This window comes from Fistularia commersonii, chromosome 32 (genome assembly GCF_037954325.1).
Source record: "Fistularia commersonii isolate RoL2024-O1a breed Wild chromosome 32, RoL_Fcom_v1.0, whole genome shotgun sequence".
NCBI classification, from domain to species: Eukaryota; Metazoa; Chordata; class Actinopteri; order Syngnathiformes; family Fistulariidae; genus Fistularia; species Fistularia commersonii.
In genome coordinates, this window is record NC_141315.1 from 9,867,971 (window position 1) to 9,894,007 (window position 26,037).

General features: G+C 45.5%; 1 protein-coding gene and 1 long non-coding RNA gene across 2 annotated transcripts; one reads left to right on the plus strand and one right to left on the minus strand.

Moving 5' to 3' along the window:
• Window positions 1-773: 773 nt before the first annotated feature.
• Window positions 774-9,299, minus strand: LOC147215428 (uncharacterized). Its single transcript, XR_015104237.1, has 3 exons — window positions 9,262-9,299; window positions 2,734-2,768; window positions 774-1,067 (listed from the first exon to the last, which is right to left on the minus strand). It is a non-coding gene; the product is annotated as an uncharacterized LOC147215428 (long non-coding RNA).
• Window positions 3,525-25,671, plus strand: tbx21 (T-box transcription factor 21). The gene is made up of 6 exons (XM_086140157.1): window positions 3,525-4,351; window positions 14,232-14,386; window positions 16,221-16,342; window positions 16,670-16,828; window positions 17,612-17,673; window positions 18,392-25,671. The coding sequence occupies exons 1-6, from the start codon at window positions 3,819-3,821 to the stop codon at window positions 19,221-19,223; spliced, it is 1,863 nt and encodes a 620-aa protein (XP_085996283.1). The 5' UTR covers window positions 3,525-3,818; the 3' UTR covers window positions 19,224-25,671.
• Window positions 25,672-26,037: the final 366 nt, after the last annotated feature.

The following is a 26,037-nucleotide window of genomic DNA, read 5'->3' on the forward strand; positions in this document are numbered from 1 at the left end:
AATGAGGGACGTTTACGCGGCGATTACGACGGGTCGCCCACGCGCCCCGCGGCCCCCCGAACACCTGCCACCGCCCCTAAACTCGGGTTCGGTCACATTCTTATCGGGGTCTCTGATAAATTCGTCAACACCTCGGCGGCGTGTGATTTACGAGCTAGCCGTGTTAACGACCGAAAAAAAAAAAAAAGCGCAGCGGGTGGAGAGGAAGTGAGAACCAAATGTCGATCCGAAGCAAAATGGCCGATTTCCTGTTATGTCACTTCCTGTGAAGCCAAAAAAAAAACAAAAAAACAACATTAAAACACCTGCTTTTCAATTCATTTTCAGTGTGTTCATTTTTGATGATAATTCACAATTCAAAGAACGATCCCCAAAAATCGGAACCCGTCCGAACTCGGGACAGAATTCTGACACGTCACTTGCGGCTCAGACATTTTTCCCGCCGTCGGCGAGCGATAAATCTCCGAACTCGTCATATTTTCTCGTGCTCTGGCTCCCGGGGCCCCCGGCAGGCGCTCCGGAGGGGCAAATGTCGTCGCCCGGCCCGCACATGGAGGGGAACGGGGGGGGTGATTTGTGGGTCGGTGTCACACTGCCCACCCACATCGGTGCAATGTGAAGACGCAGATATTTATGGCCGGGGGAGGAGGAGGAGGAGGAGGAGGGGTGCCAGAAAAAAAATGATGAAGGAATTCAGACACTTGAAATACGGTATAAAGTAAATACATGTTAATAATAAGACAGAGGGATGAACCTGACATGGCGGTGGGGGCAACCGGGAACCTGCTCGGGTTTCAGACTGGGGGGGGGGGGGCCTGCAGGGAGACGCTGTGGACCTCCTCAGGAGAGGTCTTGACACTTGGGGTGGATCCTCTTCCTGTCTGGGACGGTGAAAGGGCGATGCCTTCAATTCCGCGCGTTTATTTCAGATTTGCAGATTTGGTGGACGTCAGCGGTCTCTGCTCAAGGGAAAATTGTCATTTCCTGCGCTCTGAGCGGGGTTCCGGAATTCCAGTCAGGTCTGGGGGATCCAGGTCGGGTTTGAGGGGCCGCACGAAGGGTCGGTTCTGAGAAGGAAACAAACGAGATGCTAAAATGAAGCCCATACTTATGAAAAACTGATTCCAAGTCTGAGTAAACAATGGCTGCAAAGATGGCAGATCAAGTCTCCACTTTGGTTCTGGTCCCGGAGCCCCCCAGAGACCGCCTCCTTCTCCGGTCCAGCATCAGGACCCATCCAAGACCACCTGACTCACCGACCCATGAAGCACCTGGGCCTCCTGCTGCCCCCTAGTGGCCCGGAGGATCAAATGCAACATCTTACATTGTTTCTAGCCAAATGTTGGGGGTTTACGGCCCATCTAGGGCTACAGGCTACATCTAGGGAGTGTTTTGACGACTGTCGTCTGACGCTGGAGGAAATACGGGATCAATAACCAATCACTTTTACCTCCAACTGCCGTTCTCCGCTTGTGCTCCGACCAGAATGATGACGCCTTCTGGAGACGCTTGTGCGGAGCTAACGCCACGGTGAAAGATGGCCGACGAGCGCTCGCTCTGGAACATACTTTAAAAATGTCAGGCGAGGATCAGCAGTGCCGTATTTATAACCCCCTCCTCCTCCTCCTCCTCCTCCTCCTCCTCCTCCTCTCGCTCCCCCGGCCGTGCTTCTGTTGACCGCCGCCATTTCCCGCTTTTCTCAAAATGCCGTCTATTTTAATTGAGCGTCTCGGGTGTCGGCGCTAATGAAGACGCGCTAGGACGCGCGGCCATGCGCTCATCTGTCACGTCTAAATCCGTCGGACTTTTTTACGACATTCTGCTACAACCATCGTGAGTTCATCACATCGGGGGCTCCTGTTGCAGCTCCACCTCTCGCTTCCTCAAGAAGGAGATTATAATCCGCTATTAATAGCTCCTGCTGACCCGGGCTGACTCGCGCCCGGGTACAGGCCGACTTTGACTCTCGTCACAAAACAACCCCGGCGGGGGCTTCGTCTCCGCCCGCCGCCACTTTTTGGGCGTTTTTACTTTGAAATACCTGCGTGCGTTCGCGTCCTGACCTGGGAAAACAAACAAAAAAAAAAACAATAACAAAAAAAAAAAAAAATATCCATGAGGTCGACGGGCCCTGGGGTGGGGCAGCCGGAAGCGGGGTGAAGGGAGAGGAAATGGTGACTCCAGGTGGGGGGGGGGGGGGGGTGCTCACACACACACACACACACACATCCCTGCCACCAGTGTCAGCACTGATGACATCATCGTGCGCCCTCGTGAACTCACCTTGCTAGGAGAAATTCAGGAGGTGTGGAATTAGAGCAGTGACAATGTGTGTGTGTGTGTGTGTGTGTGTGTGTGTGTGTGTGTGTGTTGGAATGGGGGGGGGGGGCACCTATTAACGTTGGTGTGTATCCTGACAAACGTGCGGCTGCTAATGCCCCAGGCTTTAGCTTCTTGTCATGTGTGTGTTCGTGTGGCGCGGGGCCTTAGGCCGGTCGGCGACGTCCTGTTTCCGCACACACACACACACACACACACACACACACACACACACACACACGCAACGGGTGTCTGGAATTAATGGGCGAGTTCAATTCAAATGGATATCATATGGAATTAAAAAATGAAGAGGAAATGACTAAAAAATTAATCTGTAAACTCACAAAGTGTTGAATTAAAATCAAAATTTGAATAAACTGTCCAAATGGCGAGGGATTTATTCCTTAAAATCACCTGATGCTGATGGAGCTTCATCTGCTGAGATTCACCTTTGAGACAAAAAATAATAAAAGAAACAAATGAGAAAAGAGATAAGCAACAATTATGTGATACATGAATATATATCTATATATATCTAACATGACGATTTGTTGGTTTTAAAGGGTTACAATACTTTGTGAAGGGATTTTTTTCTGCTGCTCTCATTATTATTATTATCATTATTATGATTACCCTTTTTGAGAAACTTAGAGGAGGAAGGTGAGGAGAGAGAGAGAGAGAGAGAGAAAAACACCTGAAACTGAAGTCAAATCTCAAGATGTGGATTTTCAAGATGAACAAGTCTCAGGTTTGAGGGTTGATTTTTTTTAACAGTTTCAGGAAAATATCAGTCTTACTAACGAAACTTGATTTCTATTATCCGTGCGTCGACTCCCGCCGCAAGGATAATCATTATTTAGTTTTTATGCAACGCCAATAATGACTTAGTAGCAATTCTCGCGTGTGTGTGTGGGGGTAGGTTTTTTAATTTTATTTTTATTTTTTTTTTATTTTGAATGCATGCATTTCCTGGTTCTCCTACGGCATCATTAATAGTCGATATTACTCATGTCATTGAACGCGGTTAGTTTAACGCCAAGGGCAGCGTGTGTGCGTGTGCGTGTGCACGCCTGCAGAGGGCACGTCTCTATCTAACCCGCAGCCTATCACACCCCGCGTGTGCGTCAGAGCCCCCTCCGAAAGACGCGCACGTACTAAATGTATATATCGCGGTTTTGCGCGGCGCGTCTTCCAGAGTCAGACAAGAGCGCTGCACGTCTGGGGAGGGGGAAAAAGAAAAAAGAAAAATAAGAAAAAAAAGGAAAAAAAAAAAGAAAGAAAAGTGCTACACGCACGGAGGTGTGCACGCACGCGAACGAGCACGCCACAAAGTTTTGGATAAGTAGTGCCATTTGTATTTGAGCGGCGCGGCTGCGGACGCACGGCGGGCGAAGTCGCCGAGCGGCGGCGGCGGAGGGTCGGATGAGGATCTGCCCCGGCGACCGGACGCGGACGCGGACGCCGATGACCCCGCGTACGCGGCGGGAGCGGGGCTGCGCATGGGCGGCATAGGCGGCAACCTGCAGCTCGGCATGCTGACCGGGACCGAGACGCACAGCTTCGCCAAGCCGCCGGACGTCCGCGGCGTCAAGGAGCTGGCCGAGCTCAAGGCGGGCATCGAGGACGCCCGCTTCTACTACGCGGCGGGCGGCCAGGACGCGCTGGCGCTGCCGTACCACGGCGAGCAGCCGGCGGCGGGCTACGGCGCCGCCGCGCAGCACGGCCGCTTTTACGCACAGGGCCTCGGCGGTTGCGCGTACGGCGGAGTGCGTCTGCAGCCCAGGGGCGCCACCGCCGCCGCGCAGAGCTACTTCCACGCCGTGGAGGAGGCGCCCGCGGACGGGAAAGACGCGTACGCCGCGGCCGCGGACGGCTACCCGGCGGGCTTCCAGCACGGCTACCAGCGGCCGCCGCTCTACCCGCTGCCCGGCCTGCAGGTGTGCGGGAAGACGCAGGCGCTGCTCCACAACTACCTGCTGTGGGCCAAGTTCCACAAGTTCCAGACCGAGATGATCATCACCAAGCAGGGCAGGTGAGTCCCTCCCGCGTGCACGCGCACACGCACACCCCCGCCTCGGCCAGGTGATGGACATCCGGCGTGCTGCGTTTGCGTTCACCGCAAAAAAAAAAAAAAAAGTTTGGAAACTTTACCGGATCGATTAGAATTGATTCATTTTAAACGTTAAGGCTTTTTTTTCATTTACACACACACACACTCTCACACTCACACACACACATATATACATCCCCCACTCGAACGATTTGTGTGCGTAAATTGAACGGGCCGCGTTAAAAAAAAAAAAGTTCACCTGCCCACTTGCACCTGCACACACACACACACACACGCATTTTAGTGTTATTTTTACGTGTCGGATCACACGTTATGTGGGTGTAAAACAAAAACCAAGGGTGGAAGGCATGAATCTGTGTCGGCTGGTGACGCGAATCTTCCACTTTCCTGCAAACAGATCCCCTGAAGGCAACACCGCGTCCGTTCAGATGTGATAAAATAGTGATAACCGTCATAAATAGAGAATCTCGGTGCAGCGGGAGGGGAAGGTGGGGGTGCGCTTTGCTGCCGGGGCCCCGTTAACGGGTCACCGAGCATTCAGGCGCCGTCCCGTCGGTGGGGATTAGAGTCACCGGACAGACGGTTCCGGGGCCGCGGGTTCTCACGGCGCCGCTGTCACGATACGAGACACCGATACCAACCCCGGACCCCACGGCGGCTCCACATTTTAAATTTAATTAAAAAAATAAATAAATCGACACACTGGATTTTGATTCATTTACATATTTGTGGATTTAGAAAAACAAAAAAAAAAACTTCTTACCCCGCGCGATTTTTCTTTTTTTCCAAAACAATTTATTTTCTTATTTCCTTCCTATAATCGAATTTTCTACTGATCAATAATTGCGCGCGAATCCTGCGTGGGAGACGCGGACGCTGCAGGTGTTTGTTTTGGAAAAAAAAAAAAAAAATCCCCATTACTTTCTGATTGACTGTTAAAAACTAATTCAGACCATTTCTAATAAGTGAGGAGCATGCACACACACACACACACACACACACGCACGCACACATTTTGAATGGAAAAAAGTAATTATTGCAAGTGGCTGTAGAATATCTTAAAATGCGTAAATCTGTGTGTGTGTGTGAGTGTGTGGGTGTGTGTGTGAGTGTGTGTGGCTTAAAAAGGTTGATCTTTGACCTACAGGGTTCCTTCACTTTCTGCTTGAGTCCTTCACCCAGTGACAGGCGAATTTACTGTAAATCACTGGTTTTTCCTATCAGACGCCACACAAACACACACACACACACACTTGTTGAAGTCTTTCCTATGAACCGATCAATCAATGGATCAAAGCATTAATTACTCAATCGGTTAATCACCATTTTGTGGATATTTAAGTGTCAAGCGTTTTCTTCTTTACCTGAAACGACACAATTTGAAACGTCTCATTTAGTTTCAGATGAAACAGTGTCACTTCTACGCAAAAGTTTTTTTTTTTTTTTAATTTTTACTTTTATTTTTCTCGCAAAATACCCCTCTTTCAAAAGCGGAAACACGCGCACCCACGAAAAGTGTCAGAAAATGAGAAAATAAAAGAGAGCGGGGGAGAAAAAAATAACCTGCATTGGTTGGGTCGCGCAGGCGTGTGTGTGTGTGTGTGTGTGTTTGGGGGCGGGGGGGGGAGGCTTTCTTCCCACAACCTCGAGAAAACAACTAAAACTCAATTTCGTGAAAACCCACAAACCTCACATTTTCAAAAAAAAAAAAGAAAAATCTACCGCTTCACAAAAAAGAAAAGTTCAACCGAAAAAAAAAAGTGAAAATCAGAAAATTCCCCCCCCTCGACACACACACACACACACACACACACACACACACACACACACAATAAACCTGGCAGTGATTCCTGAGAGGGTCTGCAATGTTAATGAGAACCTGGAGGACGAGGAGCCTTCAGATGGCAAAGACCAGGAAGCACCTTTGAAGTGCACCAAGTTGAGAAAAGAAAGAAAGTCGGACCTGCCAGAACCTTCCCTCAGATGTTCTCAGGACTCTGGAGGTCCCCCCCCAACACACACACACACACTCACACACACATGGGGGGGGGGGGGCTGAATTCTTTTACATGAGCTATAAAATGAAGCAGTAGCCAAAATAATAAAGGAGGCAGCGAAAGACGAGGAGCCGAGCGCCAGAGGGTTCTGGTTCTGAGCTGGTCCGCCGTCTCCAGGTGCCGTTCCACCTGAAGGTAAAGCACCCGGTCCAGAGGAAAACAACGAGACTACGAGTTAAATGAGGAGTTTAGGTCCTTACTGCATCTCGGAGAGATGAGCTGAAAATGAGCGAGGGGTGCGTTCGTAGTCTGCAGGAAATTAGGTTTGTCGCGTGTTGCAGAATCACGGGCGGGTTGCTGCCGTCCGGGGAACAGAGGTGTCGATCTGCGAACCGGACTTTGCGAATAAGCTCGACTTAAACTGGCGTGCGGATTTGAGAAAAGGCGACCCGGTCTCCAGCCGCCACGCTTCGGGGTCGGGCCCAAACGCTAACTGACGGCGGCCCGATGCTACGAAGCAGGAAGTAAACGTGAGATTCTCACCTCAAGCCGACTGCCGTTACCAATGGCAATAAGTGCCCCCCCCCTACACACACACACACACACACACACATGCGCGGGAATGTTTTAAATTTCAACATCCGAACATACAAAGTCTCACCTTTGAATGCACATTTCACATGATAACATCTGCCGTGAGTCATAATTATATTTATCGATTCGTTACTTTGGTTTCGCATTAAATCCGCTCTCCTTCATCCTCTCATCATCTTTTTATCCCATCTTTCTCACGTCTCTTCCCCTTTATTCTCCGGTATCGTCGTTTTGTTGCATCTTAAATTTGACCTTTCCATCTTGCGTTCCTCATAATTTTATCCGCTAAGTGAAATACTCATTTAAATCCAATCTGGCCTTATGAGACACACACACACACACACACACACACACACACACACCTCCTGCCATGTCTGCTTCTGGTTTACTTCATATCCTGTTTCGTATTTATCACATCGGCCCCTGTCGATTTCTAAAACCGCTCGAGTATCTGTTCCTCCTCTGTGCACGATATCACTCACAACGGTGATAATGATGATGGCGGCGATGACGACAACCGGCGACCGAGTTCGACTTCAGATTCGGAGGAATCACGGCGGTTTGCTTTCTCCGCTCTGCTGAGGTCTGGAGTTTGACGTTCGCTAAGTTTTCTAGGATTCCAAAAAAAAAAAAATTTGCATTTCTTTTTTTTTTTTTTTCGGTTTCTGAGACCCGACGGGCCGCTGAGCAGGTTCGAGGTTCCTCTCAGCCTGGTATCGTGGAAAAAAGCAGAACTCGGTCGTTTCACAATGTAGCGACGGCAGAGATAAGGGCCGTTCCCGTAAGCGAGGCTCCTCGCTTTAGAAGAAGTTCCAGAAGAAGCTTCTCACGTGGGCTTCTCGCCCGGAAGAACGCTTCGGAGGCCAATCGCCACCCTGCCGGCTTCTCACGGCGAGAACAACGTTTCCAACGTCGGAATATCAAGAAGCCTCGCGCGAGTCGTTTTTATCTTGGTCTCGGTGTGAAAGCAGAAGTTCACGGCTCTGACCGAATAACTTGTCACTTCCTGTTCAGCTGTTTGCACGTGCGAGCGCGGCTTCCCACCGGAGCGTCGAAAACCCGAAGGGGTAAAAACGCTCCTTCGGGGTTTTTTTTTTTTCCTCCTCGGACATTTTTCCCCTTTCTTTTCCCCGGAAGCGCCCGAAACTTGGGGGTTTGGAAGGAAGGTGTGAGTCAAGGTATTGTTAAAGTGCGGGGAGTCGCGCGAAAGGATGAGCTCCGGCGGTAAAGGTCCTTTTATTTTGACATCCGCTGAATCGTGCTTTTACTAAAACCCGTAGGGTCGTCTCCAGCTGGAAACATCTGGAAGCACACCTGCCACCCGGTTTTAACACACAGGCTAAAAACAAAAACATTTGTTTCGCCTTCTTATTTTCAGCTCATTTTTATTCCGCTTTTTTTTTTTTTTTTTTTTTTCCCCCGGCCTCTTTTTGATCCTCCCCGCGTCTTGATTTTCTGGTCGGGGGGGTCAAAGCGTCGCGAAACGCCCGGGTCACGTCCTGGCAGATTGATTACTTATTGATACCGAGGTGAAGTCCGAGGTGAAGTACGGCGTCGCCCGGCCGTCCGCAGCCTTCCTCGCGATGTCCGGCAGCAGCTGTAGACTGGCATGTTTTCGTCACAGACGATCAAGCCAAACCCGCGGTGACAAAAACTGGACCTGAACTCCTGTCCGGATGAATCAGCCGGTGCGCTCATGTAGAAAAGTCCTCGCTCTCCCCGGTGAATATCCAGCTCCTCCAGCCCCCCCACCCTCTGCTCTTTCCCTAACCTCCGCCCCCCCCCACGGTTTTTCCCTCCCGCGCACTCCGTCAACTCAAACTCCCTTCCTTTTTTTTTCCCCCGGTTTTATTTTGCTTTTTTTTTCTCTCTCTCTCTTTCTAAATGTCACCACCATCGGTGTTGTGTGTTTTACCGCTCGGTTCACCTCGGTCTGTTTCGTTGCTATTTCCTCGGGTGAAAACACCGGAAAGAAAATTAGCTGTGTCTTATTTTAAAGGTGGGGGGGATCCAGATCTTTGAATTCTTTTAAGTGCGCCGTCGGAAATAAGTAAATATCACTTCGCTATCAGAGTGTTTCTGAATAAACCCATTGAACGCATTTGTATTTGATAGCGCGTTGAAATGAAAATTAAAAAAAAAAACCATGTCGGTTTGTGATAAATAATATGAGCTGATTTGATATATTTTTTTTTTAAATAATAGCTCGGATGTGCATCCGGCCGAGATGGCGTTTTCGGCGTGTACGCTTGACAGTATTGTTATTGTGCGTCCACACACCTGGACCTCGGCCAGCCGGCTGTCGTTAGCGTCACGCTGGCGGTGAGTCGCAGTGGCACCGTGGCAGGTTGGTTAGGGAGTCTGTCTGGCGGCGGCACCGTCGCACATTTGATTCCCGCCGGTGGCCGGGGCTCGGCCGTGGATTCGTCCGTTCGCCTGCAAACACTTTATGAAAACCATCTTTCGGATAAAACGGCTCGCTGTTCATATCAAGGCGCGCACAGCTGACGGTGTTGTTTTATTTTGGAATATTAAACTATTAACCACTGTAAAGTTAGCTGATGCGAATACGCATAACTAAACATGAGCTAAGATCATTTTTCTCTTCCATCTGGAAGAAACTGACATCTAACTTTGGATATGTTAAAAAATGCTAAAAAAAAGTCCTCGTAATCCATCGATAAACGATCCAAAAATCAGCAGGCTGAAGTTAGCTGATTATCTAAATTATCTAAAGTCAACAGAAAATACACAATGGAGAACTTGGAAAAAAGACTTTGTTTGATAAATGGAAAAATTTATGTACAGCAGGGAAAAAAAAACTTCTTGTTTGAAGGTGAAATGACAATATTACCTGAAAATCATCCTCATAACAAGGCACTTCCTCTTCTTCACCACAATGCACTTTTTTTTTTTAAACTCCTTTGAATTTTTTTTTTTTTTTTTGCCTTTTTGTTGCCTTCCTGCCGCACAAATTCACCTCACAAATTGAAACTGCCTTCAGTAAACATGTTTCTGCAGAGGATGACCAGATATTTTATCTATTTTTATTTAAACCACCACGATTGTGTTTGGAGTGCTTCTTTGTCACACTGGGCTCCACGTCTCACCGCTAGAGGACGGTTATTAGAAACTCAGCTTGGACTTACTTACTTGTCTATCTATGTGTGTGTGATTTCAGAAGAGATGGATAGGCTGTGTATTAAATTGGGGTAAAAAATAAAAAATCTTTTGACGCTAAACGCAGGCTTCAAACTGAGACCGACATTTCAAACCAAAAACTACTTCTTGAATGAACGTTCACTTTGCAATAATTGGATTTTGTCGACTTTTAACTGTAACTCACGACTGTAAATTACAAACGATAATATTAAATACTTAAATGATATAGATATTATTAAAAATAGTCACAATAACTGACTCCTCTCTAGAAATGATGGCTGTGTGTCAGGTTACAGTTCCGGCTGAATTGACAAAAGGTCTTTCACACATGTATATACAATATATACAAAAAGGTGCAGCTAAATGAACAGTTTGCCATTTGAGCGTCGCTTCTTTTTCGGTGAGACTCACCCAGTGTCGGACCATCTCGCAGAAGCGTTCTGTCTCCATGGCGGCGGTGACGGGAAGTTGCTAGCGTTTCCGCCGCCAGCGATGACAGCGGCGCCACAAACTTTTGTTCCACGTCCAATATTCTAAACACAAAAACAAAAGTCATTGGGCGGATATAACTTCTACGGTATTTTTACGGATTATCTCTCCCCGCTATTTCATCCACCACCGTATTCATTCTCCATCTCGGTTAGCCAGTTAGCTCAGGCCGGCGGTTAGCAAGCTAGCTATTTCAGTCTGGCGGCTAGCTAGCGCGTTAGCTAGCTTCCCCCAACGGCTGGCTGGCTAACGAGCTAGCTGTACCCAGTGTTCTGTGCCGTCAGCCTTCAGTCAAAGATAATAATAGTAATAAATTTTATTTCCCAGTTACTTCCTCGCGTTTCTTACGCTGTTCCACCATGTAACATTTACCCGTATTTTTCCTCATGTCTATCAAACCGCTACTAAAACACTCAGGTAAAAAATCTGTAGCCGCACCAAGTACTATTTATCATAAATCACCCCCAAAAACAACCAAACAAGCAAGGAGGTCATATTTTTCCACGCGTCCACTTGACATCCCAGCTCATAAAAGTGGTGATGCCAATGTGTGAAGGCCTTGTGCAAACATTTGCCACATTTTCCTTTCTTTTTAACAATAATGTTGGCTCATTCCCCATATCTGTCCAATACTTCAGCGTGTAAATAAACCGAAAAGCTCTGTTATCAGCGTGAAAATAACACTAACATCCGATGTCCTTGCACGGAATTTGGCTCAAATCACGACATAAAGTTGGTTCTCCTGCGCCGAGGATAAACACCCAGCTCTAAATTGTGTCCATTCCAGCTAAGCTACTGTGTTAATCATTTAGGGGTGGGTGGATGCGGTGGTTTTTCACGAGCCCTTTCACGTACGCCGCCGAGCCTCCAGGTGCCCCAGAAACCTGCCAGCTCCGCTCTTCAGCCGGCGCTTTCACACTCTGCTCTGCTAAATGACCAAATCGCCGCGGGGGGAGGAATTAAATTAATTTCCGTGTGAGGTCACTTTACCTGAGGAGGCCTGCCAGCCTGCGGGATTCTCTCCCCGCGACAGGCTTCCTGCCCGGCGCCCTGGAATATCACGGCGGGATCGGGGTCGTTGCCGAAAATACTTATCTCTCGGCCAACTCGCACGAAAACGGATCCTGAAAGAGGTAACGGAAAAGGAAAATGTTTATTTTCCTTTTACGGCGAGGATATATCCCAAAAAATAATCGTGCTTCCAAAGATACATGCAGCCAAACTCTTCCAAATTTTAGCAAAAAACAAACAACTGCTTTGAAAATACTATAATTTTGTCATTATTATGAAAAATCGCTGAAGCATAACATCACCGTCTTGAAATAATGGCCTTTGTCATTTTTTTGACAGAATTTGTTTTTTTTGCGTAAATCAACTCCTTATTCAACATATGGCTCAGTTTTTTGTTTTCAGAAAAACTTAAAGAAATGATATAAACTGGAAAACGATATGTAAATCAGCAATAATTAGTTTAATTAGTATTAGCAATAATGACGCAAAATTACGACTGCGATTACTAAAATGCTGTATAGGTGATCTATTGTTGCACGCATTTAATATTAAGTATCTTTTAACCTTAAAAACCCAGAAAAGGATAATTCTTTGGCATCTTTTTACCCAAATAATAATACGATGAAAGAACAGTAATTCATTTTGTTCCACAAAAGTAATAGGCATCAGCTCTATTTCAAAAAACTGTTGCAAATAATTTGGCAGCCGCTATAACTTTGACAGTAACTGTAATTTTAAGCTTCTAATATTCTGTTATTCAGTATTAAAAGATTTGTTTTTGTTTTTCCTCACAAACGAATGACAAAAAGAGACGGATCACTGCGTTACAAATAAGTATGAAATACATATTTAAACATTGTTTACAGTGTAAAACATAAACTGTTCATTAATGTTGGTCATAATTAAGTGCCGGTTATTAAGCACGTTGATTTAAAAAAAATCGAACATGCTCAATTTTCATACTGAATGAGCCAGAGGGTCGGGGGAGATAATTACAAAAGGCCCCACGGCCCCGGGGCAAAACCAACCATCACAAGGCCGGGAACGCTGCCCTAATTTATAAACTGCTAGTGAACCCCGGTGACCCGGTCAAGACCTCGGGTGGAACCGGGGGCGCCGCCTCCGAGCGCGATCGAGGCGGCGGAAACATCGGTTTTTGTTCGCCGCCTGCCAACGAGGGTCACCGACAGCAAAGGTCCCGGCAAAGCGAGGAAAAAAAACAAGACAGATTGAGAGATCGGGTCATTGGCAGGGGAGTCCAACTGCTCCTTTGTGATCTTGACCTTTGACCTTTACCCACTAAGCTCCAGTCACGTCCTCCTCGAATCACGCAGCGGCTCAGGCACTATTGTTTTTCCAAGTCAAAGTGAAGATCACCTTTTGTGCATTTATGAAACGTCTTATTCGCAATTAGCTATTATTCCTGTGATCGCCTCATTAGCCCATCAGCTAACGGGCTATTTGCTGAAATCCACGTCGGCTTCCGGCGTGGCGGACGGCGATAAAACTCTTTATCCTTCAACGTCAGGTGCGTCCTCTAAGAAAACGCATTTCCTCGCGTTGAACCCGTCGAAACGCAAATGCTAGTAGGCCGCGGAGACAGGAAGAGACAGGTGTTCTCCGAGCGGCCGAACCGTGGAATCGAATTTACGAGGTGGATATTTTCTTGGTCACGTGACACTGAGCGGCCTTCTACGGCGATCGACGGGGGGGCTCCGCCACCTCTGACACTGTATCCCCCTCTTGCATTATGTATCCTGGAGGATTTTTGATACAACCTCGCGGAAAAAGAGGGGCGATTGTTCACGCGGTGACCGGTTCAGCGGGGTTACGGTATCGGAGCCGGGAAGAGCTTTCGATGATTTGATTATTTAGTGTTTAAGCCGCTGAGAGATGCAGGTTTGACGCTTCTCTGTGTTTTTTTTTTCCTCTCTTTGGTCCTCTGTCTGCGAGTCTGGGAGTGACCCATCTGGTGGGCGTCGGCGCCCGGGGACGCTCTGACCTCCCGGTTACCTCGTCTCGCTGCAGCCCTTCGCGATCAAACAGAGTTCACCGCGTGAAACTGCAACAATCAGGCACAGCTTCTGAGGCATCTTTTATTAAGCGCGGCATTAAAAATTCACCTTCCGTCATCCCCCACCAACTCGTGTCCATTATCCTCACCCTCATTCCACCGGCCGTGGACGGTGTGTCCTCAGTGGGCTTCTTTTGCTTGTCAGGATTATGCAAAATTTGGATTTCTTCCCCTTTTTGGAGGCTGTTACCTTTTTTTTTTTCCAAAGAAACGCATCATTATTAGCAACGTGCGTTGTTTTCGGATTCTTATTTTAGTTCTCTTCGGTAAAATCACTATTCCGATCGAGTCGTGTTTTGTTTGGGTTTTACAAAGCGTCACCAATCTAGTAGTTTTTTTCGTCCTTACTTGCAAACATAAAATCAAATTGGGAATTCTCAAAAAAAAAACAAAATTAAAAAATGAGGACAGTGATGCTTCGTCTCATTTTCCTGAACGTTTAGATGAACGAGGACAGATTTAAAAGTAAAATAGTCGTGGATAAATGTTTTCCTTCCTGACGCTGTCTCCCCAGGAGGATGTTCCCCTTCCTGAGCTTCAACATCAGATTTCTGGATCCTTCCGCCCATTACAACGTCTACGTGGACGTGGTTCTGGCCGATCAGCACCACTGGAGGTACCAGGGTGGCAAGTGGGTCCAGTGCGGGAAGGCGGAGGGAAACATGCCAGGTAGGTTTCCATGGTAACATCAGGCATGATGATTAATACGGTCGCGCTGTCGCCACGCTGTCACGTTTCCATGGTGCCGCGGCTGAGCGCTAACACTGATAGCATCTTACTCATGCCGCTACACAGAAGAGGAAAAGTGCTACTAGAATGGTGTTAGCAGTTAGCGGTGCCACCACACAACAGTGGTTTGCTAAAGCACCCTTCGGCTGGTGCTAATTGTGTATTAGCATGCTATGCTAGTTGGCAAAGACCCTTCAGTTGATGTTAGCGGTGTGTTAGCATGTTCGTGTAAGTACCGGACACTTGTGAAATCCAATTTAACCAAACTCTAAATCGCTTTTGCTCTTAGCTTTGACTTCTGGCCTCAGCTGGAGTTAGCAGTGTGTTAGCACGCTGTGGGACACTCGGATCGCCTGGCTAGCGTCTCCCGAAAAAACGAAAAAAGTTGTTTGCATTGAGGATCACGGAGAGAAAATGCAGATTCAGGAAATGAAACCAGATGAATCCGAGATCCTTGCAGCGACATAAAAGCGAATACTTAAGCTTGTTATGGGCAAACACTAAAATTCCTCAAGGTCACTTTGAGCGGCGGCTTTTTCTCCGAGAGGGAAAATTTATAGGGCCAACATGTTGGTTTTCCTGGACCCGGTTATGTTTTCCTGAGGTCGAAATATAGAGTTCCTCAAAAAGTTCCAGGGGAAAGTCCCCGCGGTCGAAAGGCTCTGGGGTGAAAATGTGTGTGTTCCTACTGGTGACGTCTCCAGTTCGAACCTGAACCCAGGGGTTTATTTTCTGCAAGTTGTAAGGTTATTTTCACGAGGGTTGTTTGTTTTGTTTTAAACTTAATTATAGCTAGTTTTTTCTATTTCCAGATTTTTATATTTGCTATATTGTGAGTTCCACCGACGGTTCCTTGTTTCTGTGGTCAAATTTTGATACCTCAATAGGCCTCAATGCAAATAAACTTACAAGGAGTTGAAAGAAGTGCGATATTTAACACGCTGCAAATCTGTTTTCAAATGTCTGTTGATTTCACCGCCAAATCCCTGCTTTATTTTGCACAGAATCATCATTCTGGCTTAGAATCCTGCTTAAAATACACTCAATATCACTTCTCTGTATCTGTAAAAACTAATCCATGTCAGTGCCTCCTCTTCCTCCCGCTGCCGCCTCATTATTTCTCCGGGTTCACGCCTCGGAAACGCAAAAAAAAAAATAAAAGCATAGAGGGATGCCGTGCTTCCCGTGTGACGGATGTCAGACTAACCACGGGTGCAGTCGGACCTGGCTCAGGTGTGGTGTGAAGGTGTCGGCCCCCGTGGAAGCTGCGGTGGAATTACTTCTCTATTAGATGTAATCAACGCTGGCGGTTTTGGGGCCACAGCGTGTCGGTGTGAAAAATTATATCGGTGTGAAATTTCAGATGCCAACCGATGGAGCACCCACATTTTAGTTTTTATGTATGTCTGTTTTTTTTTGTCGATTCAAGATGTTCGTTGATAATCAGCTGATTGAAAACCGAATCTTTCACTCGTTAAAGGTCGGTGTTTGGTTTTCCGCTATTTTTGCCATAATTAATAATGGCAAAATAATTCAGAGGTATGATATTGTTCGAGGTAATGTAGACAAAACAGCGTGTCATGCTTCTTGACGGCACAGAATCCACATTAAACAGATCCACTTTTCTGCAAATAATGCTTCTAAACTAAACTCAAACACAAGATGCAGCTCTGATCTGACTACAAATAGGGGTTAACGTGTCCCAGATAAACGTTGTATTTGTTTATAAATGCAAAAATGATAATGTTTAAAGCGGTGTAAATGTTCCCTGCAGGGAACAGGATGTACATGCACCCCGACTCCCCCAACACCGGCTCCCACTGGATGAGGCAGGAGGTGTCCTTCAGCAAGTTAAAGCTCACCAACAACAAGGGCAGCACCAACAACGTGGCGCAGGTACTCCCCCCTCGCTCCCCCGTCACCCCGACCATCTAACAGCCCCGACACCGTCCGGCGTCTCGGCGGTGCCTTTCGCCCCCGCGGCGCCTCTGAAAGCGATACCTGCCGCCCGGATCCCGTTAATCTGCCGGTGGGTCTGTGAGACGTCCGGCGGGCAGCTGCTGACCCTCTGATTTCCGAGATGCTCTAGATGCAACGCGAAACTGCTCACACACACACACACACACACAGGTTATTAGTCGTCTCAGAGAGCGTACGACTCAACACGAGAGTCGGACGGATCTGAAAATTTGAATGAAATACTGACAACTGGCCTCCTTGCAGATGATCGTCCTCCAGTCCCTCCACAAGTACCAGCCTCGCCTCCACATCGTGGAGGTGAAGGAGGACGGCACGGAGGACCCCTTCCACTCCTCCAAAGCCCAAACCTTCGTCTTCCCCGAGACCCAGTTCATCGCCGTCACGGCCTATCAGAACGCAGACGTGAGTGGATCACAAGACACGGTTGATCTTGGGGTTAAAGTGGGCGATTAAACAGGTGATTAGATGAACCCAGATTATGACCTTCACTCAGCTCTAAAGCTTGAACATCTACGTGGAAGAGGCTTTCATTACTATTTACCTCTTGGGGTTCCGTATTAGACGCCCGCCATGATTTATTTCTGATCCGTGTTCCAGAAACAGGCCCTGGTTTATGGATGTGGGCATCAAAAATGCATGGGTGCTAATTAATGTTACAGGCTAAGCGTTAGCGCGTGTTGCTGCGCTACAGCAGGGTTCAGCCGAGGGTCGGCTCACCTCGGCTGACCTGCACCTGCTGGCACGCATTTCCAGACGTGCGCGCACACATGCACACACACACACACACACACACGTAGCAACTCAGGCTCTGTGGGTTCGCCGTTAAAATCAGCCCGCAAATACACATAAACTGCAAAGCGACCGACTTTCAGATGAAAGCACATCATCATATAACGCAAAAATAAGAATAGAAAAATCTTACATGAAGATTTACAGAAACAATAAGCAACTTTGAATATTGGAGGCCGTTCTCGTCACGCATACATTTCAGCAAAACAAGAGAGGCCTCGAAAGACTTGAAAGTTATCTTGAATTTCGGTTGAACATTTTTCCAAGATCCAATTTCATGCAAATTTTTCGCCTTATCTTTACAAGTAGACACACGCTGTGTCTTAATTTATTAGCGACTGACTCTGTGTGTGTGTGTGGGTGTGTGTTTGCCTCCTTCTCTCCTTCCACACCCAGATCACGCAGCTGAAAATAGACCACAACCCCTTCGCTAAAGGTTTCCGTGACAATTACGACACGTAAGTGATCTCGAAAGCCGTGGTGTGTGTGTGTGTGTGTGTGTGTGTGCATTTGAAGGACAACCCACAAGAAAGACCCTGTTGTCAAAGTGGATACATACATTACCTGAGTTGAGATTCCATATTGATAAGAAGCCCAGAGGAGCTCCTGTTCTTAGTTTTATTTATGAAGCAGGTTTGAGATTTCAAATTGACTGTATTATTATTATTTCCCCCAAAATGAGTCGTCTGACATGTTCAATGTTGCTTTGTCTTCTTGAGCAAACCCAAAACGGTTAATTATTTCTCAAACGGTCAAAATTGACTAAGATATTCAACTTTGCCTGAGTGAAATTAACATTTGAAACGACAGGTGTTATTTCATATCCTCTGGATTTTCTCTCCGAATCACTGCCAACCCTCATTTGACAGACAAAATGCTCGATGAGCGTCATTGATTCGTCCCCTCAATTGAACAGCAAATCCAGAGGAAAAAAATAAAAAGAGCTCGACGAGTTAAAAACGCACGCAATCGGTATAAAAAAAAAAAAAAAAAAAAAAAAAGGGTTTCGCTCGACGCGCAGCTCAGTGAACACTGTGTGTGTGTGTGTGTATAAGTGTGTGTGTGTGTGCAGCGCGGGTGCTGCAGGGTGCGAGGGTCTGCAAGGTGTTTGAGGTTTGGGCAGGAAATGACACCTTCCTCTCCCTCCTCTCCCTTCTCACACTTTTTCATCTCTAGGCTGTACGCTCCTCCCGACAACGACCGCCTCACCCCCTCCCCCACCGAGAGCCAGCAACTGCTGGCCGGGGGCTGCTACGCCCAGGGCTACCTCTCCGAGCCCTACGTCAGCCCGCTGCCCCAGGGCCGCTTCTACGGCCGCGAGCCCCTGCCGATGAGCCAGCAGCACAAGGACCCGTCGTCCAGCCCCGGCCCCCCTCCCGGCAGCTGGTACCTGCCGGCCCAGCAGGGGGTCGCCCCCAACTGCCTGGACTTCGCCTCCACCTACGAGGGGGACTTCTCCGGGAACGGCTTCTACAAGCCCTTCTCCCTGCAGCCGACCTCTCACGCCCTGGGCTACTACCCCGACCACCATTTTGCCGCGGCGAGCGTACCCGGACCCACGGCGGCGGGCTGGAGCGCCCGCCGGCCCACCCCTCAGTACCTCGCCCACGCCGGTAAACCCGCGCCTCCTCTCGGCTGGTACAGACACCTATCCACGTCCCCGTCCTCCTCCTCCTCGTCCTCCATGTCGCCCGGAAACCCCCGGCTCCCCCAGCCGTCGCTGCTGGAGCCCATGCAGGCCTTGCTGCTGCAGGACAAGCCCAAAGACGGCGCCGGAGCCGTGGGCGAGGAGCACTGGCTGGAGCCGCACTCGGTGAAATCCGTGGACTCGGTGGATTCGGGCCTGTTCGAAGGCGGCGTGGGCGACAGCAAGAAGAGGAGGGTGTCGCCCTACGCGTCCAGCACGGAAAACTCGCCGCCACCGCGCGGCAACGGCGGCGGCGGGGGGGAGCTGTGCGAGAAAGACAGCAACAGCGACGCAGACTTCTACGGCTACTTCCCTCAGTGATAGCGACCCCACCCACGGCCGTCCGCTCGGCTCGGAAGTTTAAGAGCCGCGGGCGCAAAGGAAGTGTCATTTCTAAGAGGAGCCGCTCAGCGTCACGTGATTCCACGATCCGTCACGCGGGATACGAGCCGGCACGACTTTTCGACAAAAAATCCGCCGAGAAGGAAAAACCTTCAAATTCAGCGTTGTATAAAAAATGGCCCCAAAATTGAGAAAATCAAAAGGCGGCAGCCCGAGGCCCTCAACTTGACCTTTGACATGAATTTGGGTGGAGACGCTCTGACGACAGGCCGTTGCTTTTACCTTTTTTTCGGTTATTTCAAAGTTTACTGGAGAAAGTTGTGTTAGTGCTAAACTGGAAAAGGGATCTGAATCGTGCCGTTTTACGTGGGGGGGGCCAGACGGACCCCGCACACACACCTTTGCGGTGTCGCTACATCTTCATTTGGGGCCCTTTGACCGCAACACACTTGCCGATTGGCTGCTAGGAGCGCCCGGCTCCTCCTGCATCCAGCTGTTCGTCGAAACATCCGTGCTCGCAAGCACGACGTGGCGGCGTCGGAAACTCGGGAGACAAATTTAGCGTCTGACAGGAGTGGACGTGATGGGCTGCCCTTCAGCCGTGAATTAAAAAAAAAAAAAAAAATGAAGAAAAACTTGCGAGAAAGGACAGAAAAAAAAAAAAAAAAAAGACCTGTTGTGACTTACGCCTTTGAAATATCTGAATTTGTGAGGGAAAGAAAAATATCTGCATATCTGCTTCACTGACACACACCTGAAGGGACTGTCTGCTCTCTCAGCATCTCACACTCTCCACCCCCCCTCACCTTTTCACCCGACATCCTCAACACCAACTTCACACCGACAATTACACACCTTCCTCTTAACCCTTTAATGTCCTTTCTGGCTTTAACGCATTCTGAGCCAACGTCTCTTTTTCTTGAAAAATCGTTGACGCCGAATGATAAGTGGAGCTTATCTATCACTCAGGTTAGACTCGTTATTCTAAAAGCAAATTAAATATTAATATAGCAAACAAAAGCCACGTGTGAATACGCAAATATTTCTCTAAAAATTTGTTTTCTGGAAAAACCTGAACGTTACATTTGTGAGAACATTAAAGGGTTAATATAACAAATTTGCTAACTCCCTCTTGTGGCCAAGAGGTGGTATTGCAGGCACCCTGGACAACACACACACTCACACACACACACACACACACACACACACACACACACACACACACACACACACACACACACACACACACAAACAAACGCACACACAGTAGTTTCACAGGCTGAAGGGGAGAGCCTGATGAGATTAAATCCTAAAGAAAAAAAGTGTAGCACTGAGACGGAGAATTATTTAATATGTATTTATTTTATTTTGTGTCTTTATTGTGCAAAGTTTGCCATGTGAGCAACATGACGGGAAAAGGAAATCTAAATATTCAGGGACCTTTTTCTTAATATTGATGCGTGCGTCGAGATTCACATGAAACTCGATGCAAATAAACAACTGTTGCAAATTTTTTAGGTGCTTGTTCTTTTTCTTTTTTCTAATTTTCAAAGTTATTTTCAGCAGGTTTTTCGTATTCCAAGGTAACGCTGTATGTGTTCCCTGTAAAGATATTTTTTTGCTGAGGTTTTAAAAGACCCCGCTTGACACTTTTATCAAAAATAAATACATCTGATGCATCATCACAAATCTATGTAAAATTTTACTTAAAAATTCAATTATTTTCTGATCAATTTCTGGCAACTGTTTCTTATCTGTATATTTCCTGCATTTATTTTGACAAACTTTACAAAACTACAAATTAATATTTATATGCCATTTATATATTGACATTTTTTCAAATTGTTTAACAATTTTAAAAAATAATTTGAGGGCAAAACTATTGTAACAGATCTATTCCAAGTCAAACATATTTGTGGAACAATGTGAGATAACAGGAAATAATTGTTTGATTCATTAATAAAAGTTGCAATAACTTAATTGCAGTGTCAAATATTTTTTTTTGTTTATGCCTTTTCTGTCTCTTTGCACAGTAAGGACACAAAAATACCTTTGCTGTTTGATTGTTTACAAAAAAAATCAACAAATCCTTCCATCAATTACTAACAAAGGGAGTTTTGTGGGAAGCGAAAAAACTGCTATCAAAAAAATCAAATGTTTGTCTGATTCTCCTCAGTGCCAAGTTGCTTGGTTGCCATGGAGACAATTGAAGCCATGACCACCATGAGCTGAAGGCCATGTCAATCAAAGAGGAGCCCCGCTCCCCAAATCGGAACTGGCGTCTCACACAAGAAAACCTTCCTGATCGGACCTGCCGTGAATGACCTTTGACCCCCTCAATTCCTAAATATCAGGCCCTGTTGATTTAAAAAAAAAAAAAAAAAAAAAACCACCAAATTTGTCAGCTTGCTTACAACGAACATGCCCTTTGACCCAATTGAGAGAAAAAACCTTCTCCATCCCCTCCTGGTCCGGCGTGCCTTCGCTGTCACTCCGCGGGAGATGCAAGAAAAGTGGGTCATTCGGGGAGGAGACGTGCGGCTGCAGGTAAACAGGCGCCGTCCACCTCCGAAAACAGGAAGTCCAGACTGACCAGACAGACACCTTCGGTCTCGGGGCTCTTTCATGTAGCGGCGGCGGCCATCGGCGCCCTGACAGGGGTGGCGGCCATCAGAGGCGTCACCCCCTTCCCCCCGCTCGTCCTTGGCAGGTGAAGTGATGGCCTCAGACAACATGCAGGCGACAGAGGAAGGAAATTATAGTTTAACAATTGGCTGAAAACCTCCAAGTGTGTGTGTGTGTGTGTGTGTGTGTGTGTTAGTTTCTTCTTTCAAAATCAAACCAGGGATTAACCTTTTTAGGTTTTCTTTTTTCTTGTCACACTATTTTTTTCTTTGCGCGGATGTGTTGATACAGAAAATCATTGCTCGGCTTAGGTTTTAAAATTTACAATCTAATCCCTTAATTTGCTGCTGAATCTGCAAGAAAATTGTTTAAAAAAATTTAAAATCTAATTTTCAAAAACTTATCATTTTCAGACTCAAATCCACAGTTGACTACTTCGTACTTAAAAATGTCCAGAATTATTGTAAATATTTGTTGTTCCATAATTAAGGCACAATAATAAAGAATATATTTGTTTCTCCATATCTTAAATGTGTGCAAATGTTAGATACCTTCACAGATCTATCTAAAAATATAAACATAAAAAAAAACTCTGAATCAGCTCCACCCTCCTCCCTGGGCCAAGATGTTTTTGAGGTCTGTTTAAATTTTGTTATTTTAATTCTGTAAACACACACAAAGGGGGAAAATTAGAGAACAATTTTATAGACTATGATTTGGTCAAAATGGGCGGGGCTTGGGGGATGGTAACCTCGGTATTCCGAAAATCCCGCCTTTGGCCCCGTCGGCCTCGCAAAGATTTTACATGGTGACTCACGTTGCCTCTTTTTTACGAGATGTTGTGGAAGCAGGACGACAGCTGTGTGAAGACCGCGCAGCTTCACTGCCACAACCAAACACAGTTGTGGCCAAAACCACTCTATTATGTGACTGAATTTATTCTTTTAAAAGCTTCGTGGTGAAAATAGATCAAAAATGTTTGAACAATTAAAAAAAAAAAAAAAAAGATACTAAATCCAAGCGCAAACCCCACAGCAGGGCCCTTTTTTTAAAATGATTAAATATTCCTATATTTCACAAAACTAGACAGTAATCACAGTAATTCAATTTCTTTTAAAACACTTTTGAAACGTCCGCAGTTGTATTCATTCTAATTCCTTTTCTGCAGAAAACAAGATAGACGGCACAGCGGGGAAAATTGTGAGATATTGAATAAAGAGAAAAAGACAGATAAATGAAAAAATACAAAAAATGTTACATACATGGTATTCAAGTCGTGTGAGGAAGTGTCATATATGCAAGATCTTGTGATTTTAGCCATGCACTCCTTTTCCAATTCACTGACCTGAAAATGCCTTATTTTAATAATTACACAAGTAGTGTGTCCATTTGAAAAATATCACATTTTTAGAATCTAGTGCAAATCATTTACTTGCAACTGTTGACAAATGTCCTGCCAATTTATGAAGGAGACAATTGTGTTTTACTTAATAAGCAAGGAATCACCAAAGCATGATTCTTGATTTAGCTTGAACAATCTACTGACATTAACACTTTATAGTAAATGGCAGGCTCTTTCAAAAAAATCCTTTTTAGAAAAAAAAGTTTTAGTCATTGATTGATGATCAAAAACAAATGTCTTTTTTGCCAAAAAAGTAGCAACAAATCAGACACATTAACTAAAATGCTTTAAAATTACAAACATTATGTCAGATCAATGATTAAGTCTTAATTAGGCTTGTGAAAATAATCGGATTCTAAAGCATCTCTACATCTTAGGGTCTTGTGATGAGGGTCTGACGCACATTGAGGGTCAAGATGATGATGATGTTGATAACGCAGGACATGAGAAGGGTGGATAAACAGTTGTAGTTATATTATATTTTTATTTGTTAACAGAGCAAACGCTTCTGAACTGCTGTGTGACATGACTCGGGAGCCCCATCTGTCGGCCATATCAGCGACTACAAGCAAATGGCCACCTTTTAACCCAGTGCTTATTTTATTTGATTATTTTCTGTTATGCCCATGGGAAAAAAGAAAACATTTCGCACGCCCTACTTTCCGCTGCAACTACAAATAGTATAATTTGTCTATAAAATTGTTATATGTACACCTCTTCAAAACATTGTATCCTTGTTGAAATTAAAGAAAAGGAAATATAGATCAACTTACAACAAAGAAAAACTTTATTCACATTGTTTTTTTAGTCTGTAACAGAAAAGATTTAAAATGCATCAATTTGCCTGAAATTAAAAAAAGCTTAAATCCTTATTGAAACCATAAACATTTTTTAACCGACTGAACAATGTGGTACTGAAAAATAAAATTAAATAAAATCAATAAATAATAGTAAAAATGAAATAAAATTGATCAGCAACATTAACTCAGGAACAAAATGCAAAAACAGAAATGCTGAATTTTTTATTTTTTTTCAAAATGAGCCATTCAGGGACTAATGGCTACAGCGAACACGTTTTGCAGTGCACAGCTTTTCGAAGCAGATGATACTGTGACTTTCAGCTCAAAGCGAAGACGCCGGTCTTTCCTCATCTCCCACCGTAGTCACAGTGAAGCCAAGCGCTACATTATACGCTTTGTCACATTTCCTCTTCTCAACATTTTGGGTGATGCTCATACTCGGTGCAAAAAATAAAAAATAACTACACTGTAGAGCTAATTCTCTGCACACAATGACAATAAGAGCACCACTGCCACCTACTGTGGATGTGCAATTACACTTTATTCTAGCACAGCAAAAATAATGTTCCCCCAGGTCACATGCGCCCCACTGTTTGAGAAGAAATGACTTCACCCAAATCCCAGTTATACCTTTAAAGACTACATTTCCCATCGGTCCATGAGTAAGTATGTGAGCAGGAAGTTCATTTGCAGAAATTTGGACAAGGAAGGCAAAAGTGTTTTTGTGTGTGTTAGATCCATGTCAAGCGTTCAGTGTCAACGGAGCAATAACCCTCCATTGACTTGTCATTGAGATTTTATTTGAAGGAAGTTATTATTTATTAAAAGGTGGTATAACTTGCGTACTGTACTGTTGTTGTTTTTTATTCATGAAATTAAAAGCTTGAACATGACAACCGTTTGTATGTGGTCCTTTATCAGTTGACACAAACATGAATCTTTAAATCAAATTCAGAATTTTTAGACCTTAAACCCCTCAACTTGTCTTCATATCTTGAAATTATTAAATTCACTTACCCTACATTTAAATATTATCATGAATTGCCCTCGGTATCATCAAATATCAGTAGGATCCAAAAACAATCACTGGAATAACAGTCAAAATATGGAACAAGAGTTTACTTTGAATATATATATATGTGTGTGTTGCTTGAAATATAGCATCTCCAAACTTAACAGGTAAAGCCAACTCTAGCATTAACAACAGCTTGATTAGCACCAATGTCACTGTACACTATATCCATTCACTTTGTTAGCGAATGCTAACACAGGAACAGCAGTGCTAATAAGCTAACATGCTATGAGTATAAGGCGAATTTTAAAAAAATTCGAACTGAAAATTGGTCTTACTGCTTCTGTACATGTAGAAGAAATATCCGACAGAAGACATTCGAGTACTTCAAAATAAATTCCCCTACCTCTTTCTGTTTCTTGCGATTCCGCCATTTCAGATCACTTTCAACCGTCGCGCTGTTTTTGCCGGTTGCAATCCGGCTCCGCCAATCAACGACCGGTATCAATGTCACGTGTTCATTCAACAATTCTCGCGAGCCAGGTCAGTTTCAAAATATATCCATACATATCCAAATAATAATAATAATTATTATTATTATAATAATAATAGTTGTTGTTTTTGTTGTTGTCGTCGTCGTTGTCGTTGTTATTACTATCATTACTATCATTATTATTATCATTATTATAATAATTATTATTATTATTATTTGGGTTATTATTATTAGGGTTATTGTTGTTGTTCATGTTGTTATTGTTGTTATAATAACTCAATCTCTTGTCAAAAGAAGCAGTTTTATGTGTAGTGTTTCAGTGGGGTACTTAATGTCGATCCACTCTTGAAGAAATGAAAACTATGACATAGACCATCAGATTTATTGAATAAACACAAGCTTCCAGCCAGGTGGACTTACCTTCACTGTAAATGATTTGCAAACATGCAGTGGTTCTGCAA

What these genes read in the sequence shown, in the direction of transcription:
- tbx21 (XM_086140157.1), top strand. Translation starts at nt 3,819, where the DNA reads ATGGGCGGCATAGGCGGCAACCTGCAGCTCGGCATGCTGACCGGGACC. An exon ending in GCACCAACAACGTGGCGCAG is followed by an intron (nt 16,343 to 16,669) that starts GTACTCCCCCCT and finishes GCCTCCTTGCAG; the next exon opens with ATGATCGTCCTCCAGTCCCT. An exon ending in CGGCCTATCAGAACGCAGAC is followed by an intron (nt 16,829 to 17,611) that starts GTGAGTGGATCA and finishes TTCCACACCCAG; the next exon opens with ATCACGCAGCTGAAAATAGA.